The 13372-nt window shown below is 48.0% G+C and overlaps 1 protein-coding gene across 1 annotated transcript; it reads left to right on the top strand.

Annotated features, from left to right (window-relative positions):
• Positions 1 to 3018: 3018 nt before the first annotated feature.
• On the top strand, positions 3019 to 12654 carry LOC134416505 (fibrinogen-like protein 1). The gene is given in 7 exon segments (XM_063153213.1): positions 3019 to 3142; positions 3145 to 3419; positions 6075 to 6294; positions 8194 to 8331; positions 10282 to 10498; positions 11325 to 11520; positions 12508 to 12654. Coding segments are annotated over 7 exon segments (1302 nt in total). The 5' UTR covers positions 3019 to 3033.
• The last annotated feature ends 718 nt before the right edge of the window (positions 12655 to 13372 follow it).

Genomic DNA, 13372 nt, shown 5'->3' with positions numbered 1-13372 from the left:
ATGGGGAATTTGGACTGGGGTCTGATCCATGAATCTTGAATCCTTGGGAATGGCTGGAACGGGATTGGGAATGCTGGGAAGGGTTAAATCCATGAATCCTGAATCCTTGGGAATGTTGGAATGGGATTGGGAATGTTGGGAGGGGTTAAATCCATGAATCCTGAATCCTTGGGAATGTTGGAATGGGGTTGGGAATGTTGGGAGGGGTTAAATCCATGAATCCTGAATCCTTGGGAATGGCTGGAATGGAATTGGGAATGTTGGGATGGGGGCGTCCAATCCGTGTCCTTTTTTCCTGGGAATAGCTGGAACAGGATTGGGAATTTTGAGGGGGTTCTAATCCATTAATCCTGGAACCTTGGGAATGTCTGGAATGGGACAGGGAATTTTAGTGGGATCCAATCCATGTCCTGTTTCCTTGGGAATGCCTGGAAGGATCTGGGAGTTTTGGCAGCACCTCTGGATGTTGCTCCCAAAAATTTTTCCATCTTCTTGCTCTGATTCCCATTCCCAGGAAACGCCGGAATTCCGGGATACCCGTTTTGGGAAAGCCGTCTCCTTCCCACACCTGATTCCAGGCGTCTGGAATTCCAAAATTTGGGAATTCCCAAGAATTCACTCACCTTATCCCGATTTCCACACCCTCCGAACTGCTCCGGAGGGAAGGAATTCCAGCAGAGGATCCCAAACAATCCCAGCTCGGAATTTCACGGGATCAGATCCCGACCGGAGGTCTGTGATCCCCAATCCCATAAATCTGAATTTGCCAGGATTGTGGGAAATAAATCTGCATTTCCTGAAATTCTGGGAAATAAATCTGAATTTCCTGGGATTTTGGGAGATAAATCCGCATTTCCCGGGATTGTGGGAAACAAATCTGAATTTCCCAAAATTGTGGGGAATAAATCCGCATATCCTGAGATTGTGGAAATAAATCTGTATTTCCCAAAATTCTGGGAAATAAATCTGAATTTCCTGGGATTGTGGGAAATAAATCCACATTTCCTCAGGATTGTGGGAAATAAATCCACATTTCCTCAGGATTGTGGGAAATAAATCCGAATTTCCCGGTATTTTAGCATATAAATACACATTTTTTGGGATTGTGGGAAATAAATCCACATTCCTCAGGATTGTGGAAAAAAAAATCCATATTTTCCACAATTCTCAGAATAAATGCAAATTTCCCAGGATAGTGGGAAATAAATCCGAATTTCCCAGGATTCTGGGAAATAAATCTGAATTTCCCAAAATTGTGGGAAATAAACCTGAATTTTCCACGACTGTGCAAAATAAATCCAAATTTCCTGGGATTTTGGCATATAAATCTGCATTTCCCAGGATTGACAGAAATAAATCCACATTTCTCAGGATTGTGGGAAATAAATCTAAATTTCCGAAGATCGTGGGAAATGAATCCGCATTTCCTGGGATTTTGGCATATAAATCTGCATTTTTGGGGATTGTGGGAAATAAATCTGCATTTCCCGTGATTGTGGGAGGTAAATCCGCATTTCTTAGGATTTCGGGAAATAAATCTGAATTTCCCAGGATTGACCGAAATAAGTCCACATTTCTCAGGATTGTGGGAATTAAATCTGAAATTTTTTTGAATTGTGGGAAATAAACTCAGATTTCTGAAGATTGTGGGAAATAAATCCATATTTTTTGGGATTGTGGGAATTAAATCTGAATTTTCCGGAATTGTAGAAAATAAATCCAAATTTCCCAGCATTGTGGGAAATAAATCCATATTTTTTGGGATTGTGGGAATTAAATCTGAATTTTCCGGAATTGTAGAAAATAAATCCAAATTTCCCAGGATTGTGGGAAATAAATCCATATTTTTTGGGATTGTGGGAATGAAATCTGAATTTTCCGGAATTGAAGAAAATAAATCAAAATTTCCCAGGATTGTGGGAAATAAATCCATATTTTTTTGGGATTGTGGGAATTAAATCTGAATTTTCTGGAATTGTAGAAAATAAATCCAAATTTCCCAGCATTGTGGGAAATAAATCCATATTTTTTGAGATTGTGAAAAATAAATCTGCATTTCCCGTGATTGTGGGAGATAAATCCGCATTTCTTAGGATTTCGGGAAATAAATCTGAATTTCCCAGGATTGACCGAAATAAATCCACATTTCTCGGGATTGTGGGAATTAAATCTGAATTTTTTTTGAATTGTGGGAAATAAACTCAGATTTCCAAAGATTGTGGGAAATAAATCCGCATTTCCTGGGATTTTGGCATATAAATCCGCATTTTTGGGATTGTGGGAAATAAATCCACACTTCCTGGGATTTTGGCATATAAATCCGCATTTTTTGGGACTGTGGGAAATAAATCTGCATTTCCCGTGATTGTGGGAGATAAATCTGCATTTCTTAGGATTTCGGGAAATAGATCTGAATTTCCCAGGATTGACAGAAATAAATCCACATTTCTCGGGATTGTGGGAATTAAATCTGATTTTTTTTTTAATTGTGGGAAAATAAACTCACATTTCCCAGGATTGTGGGAAATAAATCCACAATTTTTGGGATTGTGGGAATTAAATCTGAATTTTCCGGAATTGTAGAAAATAGAAAATAAATCCAAATTTCCCAGCATTGTGGGAAATAAATCCATATTTTTTGGGATTGTGGGAATTAAATCTGAATATTTTTTTTGAATTGTGGGAAATAAATCTAAATTTCCGAAGATTGTGGGAAATGAATCCGCATTTCCTGGGATTTTGGCATATAAATCCGCATTTTTTGGGATTGTGGGAAATAAATCTGCATTTCCCGTGATTGTGGGAGATAAATCTGCATTTCTTAGGATTTCGGGAAATAAATCTGAATTTCCCAGGATTGACAGAAATAAGTCCACATTCCTTGGGATTGTGGGAATTAAATCTGGGAATTAAATGTGGGAATTTTTTTGAATTGTGGGAAATAAATTCACATTTCCCAGGATTGTGTGAAATCAATTTTTTGGGATTGTGTGAAATAAATCCAAAATTCCAGGAACCACAGACTCGTCTCGGATGCGCCCAATGGAATTCCCACCGGTAAAATGCGCCTTGCTCTCCCTCCTCCTCCTCCTGGCCGCTCTCCTCCACCGATCCCTGGAGAAATCCCTTCCCGCCGGCTACGGGAGCACGAGGATGCCCGGGAGTCCCCGGGGCTGATCCGGTGCGGCGAGTACAGCAACCAGGTGCTGCCGGACGGGCGCTGCCGCATCGTGGCCACGCTGCCGCAGGGCGACGAGCAGCGCTGCCCGGACCTGTTCCGCTGCACCGACGAGGTCTCCTACTGGCTCCATGAGAACGAGGAGCGCAAGCAGCAGATCCTGGAGCTGCGCGAGCTCATCGCCGAGCTCCAGGAGGAGCTGCGCAACCACCGGCACCGGCTCAAGGCCCTGGAGATCCAGGTGAGGGTGGAGACCGCGGGGTTTGTTCCGCGGGTGGTTCCGGCTCCTGGAGTTTGGCAGGGTTGGAACTTGGATTCCATGGATAATTGCCTCCAAATCAATCCCAAATCACTGAGTTTCATGCATGGAATCTCCTCCACCTTTGGCTGTGGCTCCATCTCATTCCCAAAGCCCTGGAGATCCAGGTGAGGGTGGTGGCCATGGTTTGGGGTTTGTTCCGTGGGTGGTTGCGGCTCCTGGAGTTTGGCAGGGTTGGAACTTGGATTCCAGGGCTAATTGCCTCCAAATCAATCCCAAATCCTTGCGTTTCACCCATGGAATCTCCTCCACCTTTGGCTGTGGCTCCATCCCATTCCCAAAGCCCTAGAGATCCAGGTGAGGGTGGTGGCCATGGTTTGGGGTTTGTTCCGTGGGTGGTTCCGGCTCCTGGAGTTTGGCAGGGTTGGAACTTGGATTCCATGGATAATTTCTGCAAAATCAACCATAAATCCTTGAGTTTTATCCATGGAATCTCCTCCAACTTTTTAAGGGGTGTGGATCCATCCCATGACCAAAGCTCTGGAGATCCAGGTCGATGTGGAGTCCATGGGGTTTATTCCATGGGTGCTTTCGGTTCCTGGAATTTGGCAGGGTTGGAACTGGGATTCCAGGGTTAATTTCCTCCAAATCAATCCCAAATCCTTGCGTTTTATCCATGGAATCTCCTTAAATTGTTGAAGACCTGTGGATCCATCCCATTCCCAAAGTCCTGGAGATCCCAAGTAAATGTGACCACCTGTGGGGTTTGTTCTGGCTCCTGAAGTTTGGCGGGGTTGGAACTTGGATTCCAGGGTTAATTGCCTCAAAATAGGTCCAAAATCCTTGAGTTTCACCCATGGAATCTCCTCCACCTTTGGAAGGGCTGTGGATCCATCCCATTCCCAAAGTCCTGGAGATCTTGGTCAATGTGGCCACCCCATGGGATTTATTCCACGGGTGCTTTCAGTTCCTGGAATTTGACAGGGTTGGAACTTGGATTCCAGGGTTAATTGCTTCAAAATCAATCCCGAATCCTTGAGTTTTATCCATGGAATCCTCTCCTTTGGTCCTTCTTAGCAAGGGCTGTGGATTCATCCCATTTCCAAAGCCCTGGAGATCCAGGTGAGGGTGGTGACCATGGCTTGGGGTCTGTTCCATGGGTGGTTCCAGCTCCTGGAATTTGGCAGGGTAGGAACTTGGATTCCAGGGCTAATTGCCTCCAAATCAATCCCAAATCCCTGAGTTTCATCCATGGAATCTCCTCCACCTTTGGCTGTGGCTCCATCCCATTCCCAAAGCCCTGGAGATCCAGGTGAGGGTGGTGACCATGGTTTGGGGTTTGTTCCGTGGGTGGTTGCGGCTCCTGGAGTTTGGCAGGGTTGGAACTTGGATTCCATGGATAATTTCTGCAAAATCAACCATAAATCCTTGAGTTTTATCCATGGAATCTCCTCCAACTTTTTAAGGGGTGTGGATCCATCCCATGACCAAAGCTCTGGAGATCCAGGTCGATGTGGAGTCCATGGGGTTTATTCCATGGGTGCTTTTGGTTCCTGGAATTTGGCAGGGTTAGAACTTGGATTTCAGGGATAATTTCCGCAAAACCAATCCCAAATCCATGAGTTTTTTCCATGGAATCTCCTCCTTTGGTCCTTCTTAGCAAGGGCTGTGGGTCAATCTCATTCCCAAAGCCCTGGAGATCCAACATGAATGTGGCCCCCATGGGTGAATCAGGAGCATTCCAGGGGTAATTTCCTCAAAATCAATCCCAAATTCTTGAGTCTTATCCATGGAATCTCCTCCACCTTACTAAGTGTTGCAGATCCATCCCATTCCCAAAGCTCTGGAGATCCAGGTCAATGTGTCCTCCATGGCTTTTTATTTTCCCCTTGGAGAATTCCAGCTCTTGGAATTTGGCAGGGTTGGAACTTGGATTCAAGGGTTAATTGCTTCCAAATCCATCCCAAATCCTTGAGTTTTATCAGTGGAATCTCCTCCTTTGGTCCTTCTTAACAAGGGCTCTGGGTCTATCCCGTTCCCAAAGCCCTGGAGATCCCAAGTAAAAGAGTCCATGGAATTTTTTCCGTGGATGGTTCCAGCTCCTGGAATTTGGTAGGGTTGGAACTTGGATCAGGTGCCTTCCAGAGATAATTTCGTCAAAATCAATCCCAAATCTTTGAGTTTTATCCACAGAATCTCCTCCACCTTTGATCCTTCCCAGGAAAAGCTGTGGATCCATCCCATTCCAAAATGGTTTCCCACACCAGACCCAGGCCATGGATCGGGAGCATTCCCACATCCCCAACTTGCTCCTCCCTGCCCTTCACGGAATCCTGGGAACATCAATCTGGTTGGGAGCCTCCATGAAAATTCCAAATTCAAACATGAGAATTCCAACCCCAACCATGAGAATTCCAACCCTAACCATGAAAATTCCAAACTCAAACATGAGAATTCCAACCCCAACCATGAGAATTCCAACCCTAACCATGAAAATTCCAAACTCAAACATGAGAATTCCAACCCCACCATGAGAATTCCACCCCCAACCCTTGGGGTCTTTGACCCACCAACCCCACCACCTCACCATCGTTCCCAATCCCATTTTTCCCGTTTTTTCTCCCTCCCTGGCAGCAGGAGGAGGCGGCGGGGCGGAACCAGAGCCTGCTCCAGAGGCTGCAGGACCTGGAGCAGCATTCCCGGGAATCCAGCACGCTGCAGCACATCCAGGCCACGCTGCTCTACGACATCCAGGCCCAGATCAACAACATCTCGGCGCTGGCCGACTGGGCCTGGAGGAACCCCAGCTGCCTCCACGCCGCCGACATCCGCGCCCAGGAGGAGATGCGGCACCCAGGTGGGAGCAGGGATGGGGCAGGGAATGGGGGCGGGAATGGGGCTGGGAATGGGGCTGGGAATGGGATAGGGAATGGGGCTGGGAATGGGGTCGGGAATGGGGCTGGGAATGGGGTCGGGAATGGGATCAGAATGGGGCTGAGAATGGGGCTGGGAATGGGGTGGGGAATGGGGCAGGGAATGGGGTTGGGAATGGGGCTGGGAATGGGGTCGGGAATGGGGGTCGGAATGGGGCTGGGAATGGGGCTGGGAATGGGGCTGGGAATGGGGTCAGGAATGAGGCTGGGAATGGGGTCGGGAATGGGGCAGGGAATGGGGCTGGGAATGGAGCTGGGAATGAGGCTGGGGGTCGGGAATCTGGGAATGAGGCTGGGGGTCGGGAATGGGGTCGGGAATGGGGCTGGGAATGGGGCTGGGAATGGGGCTGGGAACGGGGCTGGGAATGGGGCAGGGAATGGGGTTGGGAATGGGGTTGGGAATGGGGTCGGGAATGGGGTTGGGAATGGGGCTGGGAATGGGGCTGGGAATGGGGCTGGGAATGGGGTCGGAATGGGGCTGGGAATGGGGCTGGGAATGGGGCTGGGAATGGGGCTGGGAATGGGGCTGGGAATGGGGTTGGGAATGGGATCGGGAATGGGGCCGGGAATGGGGCTGGGAATGGGGTCAGGAATGAGGCTGGGAATGGGGCTGGGAATGGGGCTGGGAATGGGATCGGGAATGGGGCCGGGAATGGGGCTGGGAATGGGGTCAGGAATGAGGCTGGGAATGGGGCTGGGAATGGGGTTGGGAATGGGGCTGGGAATGGGGTTGGGAATGGGGCTGGGAATGGGGCTGGGAATGGGGTTGGGAATGGGGCTGGGAATGGGGCTGGGAATGGGGTTGGGAATGGGGCTGGGAATGGGGTTGGGAATGGGGCTGGGAATGGGATTGGGAATGGGGCTGGGAATGGGGTCAGGAATGGGATCAGAATGGGGTCAGGAATGGGATCGGGAATGGGGTCAGGAATGGGGCTGGGAATGGAGCTGGGAATGGGGTCGGGAACGGCATCAGAATGGGGTCAGGAATGGGATCGGGAATGGGGCTGGGAATGGGGCTGGGAATGGGATCAGAATGGGATCAGAATGGGGTCAGGAATTCTGCTCCATCCCAGTTCTGTGGGGGTTCTGTAACTTTTCCAGTTTCAGGTGTGGGATGCGCTCAGGATCACACCTGGAGTTTGTTCAAATCCTTGGAATGTTTTCCATCCAAAAACCCACAAAAAAGTCCTGAAAATGTGGAGTTCTTACTATAAAAAGTTCCTTTTTTCCACTTACAAACCCAACAGCTTTTTGTGATTTCTCTGGTTTTAATGAATTTTTTTTCCTAGGTTTTTGGTTATTCTCTCTGGAATCATTTGGGATTCTCCCTAGGATAATTTTGGATTTTCCCTGAAATAATTTCAACTTTTTCCTGGATTAATTCTTGATTCTCCCCGGAATAATTTCACATTTTCCCTGGAATCATTTGTGATTCTCCTTAGAATAATTTCAAATTTTTCCTGGAATAATCTGATATTCTCACGGGAATAATTTCAGATTTTCCCTGGAATAATTTGGGATTCTCCCTGGAATAATTTGGGATTCCCCCTGGAATAATTCCAGGATTTTCCCCGGAATAATTTCAGATTTTGCTTGGAATAATTTATGATTCTCCCTGGAATAATTTCAGATTTCCCCCTGAAATAATCCCCTTTAAACTCTGGAAAACTCCAGAAAAATTCCCAGTGACCATTGAAACCTGAACCCTCATTGCCAAAACCTCACTCCCGAACCCCCAAATCCAGGAATTTTTTATTCCAAACTTTTTCAGATGTATGGGAAAATCCATAACTGCATCTCTCTTTTCCTGCTCCCATTCCCAGAAATCAAACACGGCCGGAATTGTCCCATCGACTGCGCTTCCGTCTACTCCAACGGGCTGCGGAGATCCGGGATTTACAGCATCCTGCCCTCGGTGCGCGGAATTCCCATCGAGGTCCTCTGCGAGATGGACACGGAAGGTTCGGAATTCCTGAGGGAATTGTTGTTGTTGTTGTTGTTGTTGTTGTTGGAATTCCCGAGGGATTTGTTGTTGTTGTTGTTGTTGTTGTTGTTGTTGTTGTTGTTGGAATTCCCGAGGGAATTGTTGTTGTTGTTGTTGTTGTTGTAATTCCCGAGGGATTTGTTGCTGTTGTTGTTTTTGTTGTTGGAATTCCCGAGGGAATTGTTGTTGTTGTTGTTGTTGTTGTTGTTGTTGTTGTTGTTGTTGTTGTTGGAATTCCCCAGGGATTTGTTGTGTTGTTTTTGTTATTGGAATTCCCGAGGGAATTGTTGTTGTTTTTGTTGTTGGAATTCCCGAGGGATTTGTTGTTGTTGTTGTTGTTGTTGTTGGAATTCCCGAGGGATTTGTTGTTGTTGTTGTTATTGTTGTTGTTGTTGTTGTTGGAATTCCCGAGGGAATTGTTGTTGTTGTTGTGGTTGGAATTCCCGAGGGACTTGTTGTTGTTGTTGTTGGAATTCCTGAGGGATTTGTTGTTGTTGTTGTTGTTGTTGTTGTTGTTGTTGTTGTTGTTGTAATTCCCGAGGGATTTGTTGTTGTTGTTGTTGTTGTTGGATCCTGGTGATTCCAGGGCTGGTTGGGAGCTGGGATGGTTTGGGAGATCCCGGAGGGTTTGGGAAATGCTCCCAAATTTGGTGGGAATTTTGGGGTGTCTGGAATTCCCAGAGAATTCCTGGAGCTGCAGTTGGAGGGATGATCCTGGTGGGTCTCATGTGGATATTCCGGGATTGAGTTCAAGGCAGGAGTAGGGAATCCTAAATCCTGGAATGGTTTGGGTGGGAAAAGACCTCAAATCCCATCCTGTCCCAATCCTGACATCGCCAACTATGCCAGGGTTATCCAGCTTTTCCTTGGACATTCCCAGGGATTCTCTGGGAATTCCAGCCCAGCCAGGAACTCCCTCCCAAAATCCCACAATCCCAAAATCCCCAAATCCCGACACTCTGGCCATGGTGGGAGCCATTCCCTGTGCTGCCATTCCAGGCCCTTTCCCAAATCCCTCTCCAGCTCTCCTGGGTTGGATCCATCCCCATCCCGACTCCTCCTTGAGAGGGAATTTCAGGATCCAGGGGCTTCACTGGGAATTCAGGACTCCAGGAAGGGTCTCCCTTCCCTTTTCCATTTCTGAATTCCATGAAAATCCCGTCTGGATGGATCCTGAGTGTCCTTGATCCCAGAATCCCAGAATGGTTTGGGATGGGATCCATGGGTCTTTAATCACACAATCCCAGGTTGCTCCAAACTTTCCTTGGACACTCCCAGGGATGCAGGGATTCTCTAGGAATTCCAGCGCAGCACCTTCCAACCTTCCCAGACAGGAATTTCTTCTCAAAATCCACAAATCCCGACCCTCTGGCCATGGTGGGAGCCATTCCCTGTGCTGCCATTCCAGGCCCTTTTCCCAGATCCCTCTCCAGCTCTCCTGGGTTGGATCCATCCAACACCGCTCTAAGAAGAAATTTTGGAATCCAGGGATTTCACTGGGAATTCAGGACTCCAGGAAGGGTCTCCCTTCCCTTTCCCATCCCCAAATTCCATAAAAATCCCTCGGGATGGATCCTGAGTGTCCTTGATCCCAGAATCCCAGAATGGTTTGGGATGGGATCCCTGGACCTTCAATCCCATCCCAGGGACACTTCCCACCATCCCAGGGTGCTCCAAATCCACCCTGGGACACTGCCAGGGATTCTCTGGGAATCCCAGCCCAGCCAGGAATCCCTTCCCAAGATCCCACCATCCCAAGCTCCCCTTTCCCACTGGAAGCCATTCCCTGCCTCCTGCCCCTCCATCCTTCATCCCAAATCAATTCCAGCTCTCCTGGACAACTCCAGGGATTCAAACTCCACTTTTGCCTGATGAATCTGCCTGGAACTCTCCAGATTTTCCCTGGATTTTCCCGTTTTCCCAGCAGGCGGTGGCTGGACCGTGATCCAGAGGCGCCAGGACGGATCCGTGGATTTCAACCGGACCTGGAACGAGTACAAGGAAGGATTCGGGGACCTCAACGGGGAATTCTGGCTGGGCAACGACAACATCCACAGGATGACCAGCCAAGGGGATTATTCCCTACGGATCGACCTGGAAGACTGGAATAACAAACACAAACACGCCTTCTACCAGGTCTTCAGGTAAAACCCGGGATAATTCCCGGGATTTCAATCCTCAGGCAGGAGGAATTCTGTCCAGGGAGGTTTCCGGGCTGAGCGGGGTCGGGGTCTCTCCTTCCCTTCCCACCTGGGTTTCATCCCAGATTTGGGATAAAAATTGGGATAAAGTTGGATGTGAATCGGGGAATGTGTGGTCTCACCTGGCCATGCCCAAATTCCAAATCCATGGAGAAAGGAGGTGTAGGATCCCATGGATAATCCCTGGATTCTCCCTCGTTTTTCGAGCCCAAATTATTGAGCTCCGTACCCAAAAATCAAAAGATTTTGAGGAATTTACCCAAAAATTGCTCAAAATTCCTCAAAGGTACTCAAAATTCTCAAATTCCCCACCACAGAAGGAAATAAAATACCCCAGGATGGAAAATTAAAATCCCGATGGAATTCCAGCAATTTCCAGGAAAAAATCCTTTGTTTTCAGAATATTCAGAAAATTCAGAATATTCAAAAAATTCAGAATTTTCATCCCGAAATTCCCAAATTCCCGACCACAGAAGGAAATTAAATACCCCAGGCTGGAAAATGAAAATTCCAACAGAATTCCGACAATCCCAAGCAAAAATTCCTCTTTTTTTTTCCTCCCTGGCAGCATCGAGAACGAGGAGAATTCAGAATATTGAGAAAATTCAGAAAATTCAAAAAAATTCAGAAAATTCAGAATTTTCACCCCGAAATCCCCAAATTCCCGACCACAGAAGGAAATACAATACCCCAAGCCGGAAAATGAAAATTCCAACAGAATTCCAGCAATCCCAAGCAAAAATTCCTCTTTTTTTTTGCCCCCTGGCAGCATCGAGGACGAGGAGAACTTTTACCGGCTGCACGTGGATGGGTTCAGCGGCACCGTGGAGGATTCCTTCGCCTGGTACCACGACAAGAGGAGCTTCAGCACTCCGGATTCCGGGAATATCTGTGCCGAGATCTCCCACGGGGGCTGGTGGTACCACCAGTGCTTCTTCTCCAACCTCAACGGCGTCTACTACAAGGTGAAGGGCGGGAGGGAATTTTTGGGAATTTTGGGAATTGTTTTTCCCCTCCCAAAAAAGGGATGGAAGTCATGGAAAAGTGGGATGTGAGGAGGGAGGGTGTTGCTCCTGGAGTTGTGGAATTGTTGAGGTTGGAAAAATTTTCCGAGGGTGAATCCAACCATTCCCGGCATTTCTGATCCTGCCACTGATCAGTGTCCGCCCAAATCCACCCAGGAATGGGAAATCTGCCCAAAATCCAACCAAAATCCAACCAAACCCCAACCAAACCTCCCCTGGCACAGTTGGATCTCATTACTCATTCCCAAGGAGATCATTCTGGAATTGTTGAGATTGGGAAAGTTTTCCGAGGCTGAATCCAACCATTCCCAACATTTCTGATCCAGCCACTGATCGGTGTCCTCCCAAATCCATCCAGGAATGGGAAATCTGCCCAAAATCCAACCAAAATCCAACCAAAATCCAACCAAACCTCCCCTGGCACAGCTGGATCTCATCCCTCATTCCCAAGGAGATCATTCCAGAATTGTGGGGTTGTTGAGGCTGTAAAAGTTTTTCGAGGGTGAATCCAAGAATTTCTAGCATTTCTGATCCTGACACTGATCCATGTCCTCCCAAATCCATCCAGGAATGGGAAATCTGCCCAAAATCCAATCAAAATCCAACCAAAATCCCATAAACCTCCCCTGGCACACCTGGATCCCATCCCTGATTTTCTGGGAGATCATTCTGGAATTGTTGAGGTTGGGAAAGTTCTCTGAGGATGAATCCAACCATTTCCAGCATTGCTGATCCTGACACTGATCGGTGTCCTCCCAAATCCATCCAGGAATGGGAAATCTGCCCCAAATCCAACCAAACATCCCCTGGCACAGCTGGATCCCATCCCTCAATTTCTGGGAGATAATTCCGGAACATTTTGGGGTGGTTTTTTTGTATTTTGGATGTTTTTTTCACCATTCCTGATCTCCTTTCTCCTCTTCCCAGGGCGGCCGCTATTCCATCAAGAACCGGAAGATGCTGGGCCCGGATGGGATCGTGTGGTACTCCTGGAAGGACACGGATTATTATTCCCTGCGGAAGGTGGTGATGATGATCCGGCCGCGGGCGTTCCGGCCCCACCTGTCCCCGTGACGCGTCCCGGGGCCGTCCCCGCTTCGCATCCCGCGGAACGGCGGGAAGGGAGGGCCGGGAATCGCGCCAGGAAATGGATTCGGGATGGACCGAAGTGGTGCTGTTGGGATTTGTGGGAACTGATCCAAGCGGGATCCAATGGGGAATTGATCCAAGTGCTCCAACATTGAAGATCTCCTGGGAATGTGGAGGTGATTCCTGGGAAAGGGAATGGATCCAACCAGGATCAGAGTCCTCCAACATGGGAGATCTCCTGGGAGTGTGGAAGTGATTTCTGGGAAGGGAATGGGTCCAATTGGGATCCTACAGAGAATCGACCTGAGTCCTTCAACATGGGAGATCTCCTGGAACTGTGGAGGTGATTCTGGATCCAATTGGGATCCAATGGGGAATTGATCTGTCATCCAGGGTTGGAGATCTCCTGGGAATATGGAGATGGTTCCAGATCCAATCGGGACCAATGGGGAATCAATCTAAGTCCTCCAATGAGGGAGATTTGTGGCAATGTGGAAGGGAATGGATCCAAGCGTGATCCAACAGGGAATTGATCCAAGTGCTCCAATATGGGAGATCTCCTGGGAATTTGGAGGTGATTCTTGGGAAGGGAATGGATCCAAGCGGGATCCAACAGGGAATTGATCCAAGTGCTCCAAAGTGGGAGATCTCCTGGGAATTTGGAGGTGATTCTTGGGAAGGGAATGGATCCAACCAGGATAAA

This window comes from Melospiza melodia, chromosome 3 (assembly GCF_035770615.1).
Source record: "Melospiza melodia melodia isolate bMelMel2 chromosome 3, bMelMel2.pri, whole genome shotgun sequence".
Taxonomy (NCBI): Eukaryota; Metazoa; Chordata; class Aves; order Passeriformes; family Passerellidae; genus Melospiza; species Melospiza melodia.
Note: the sequence above shows the minus strand (reverse complement) of the source record. Positions and strands in the feature narration are given on the sequence as shown.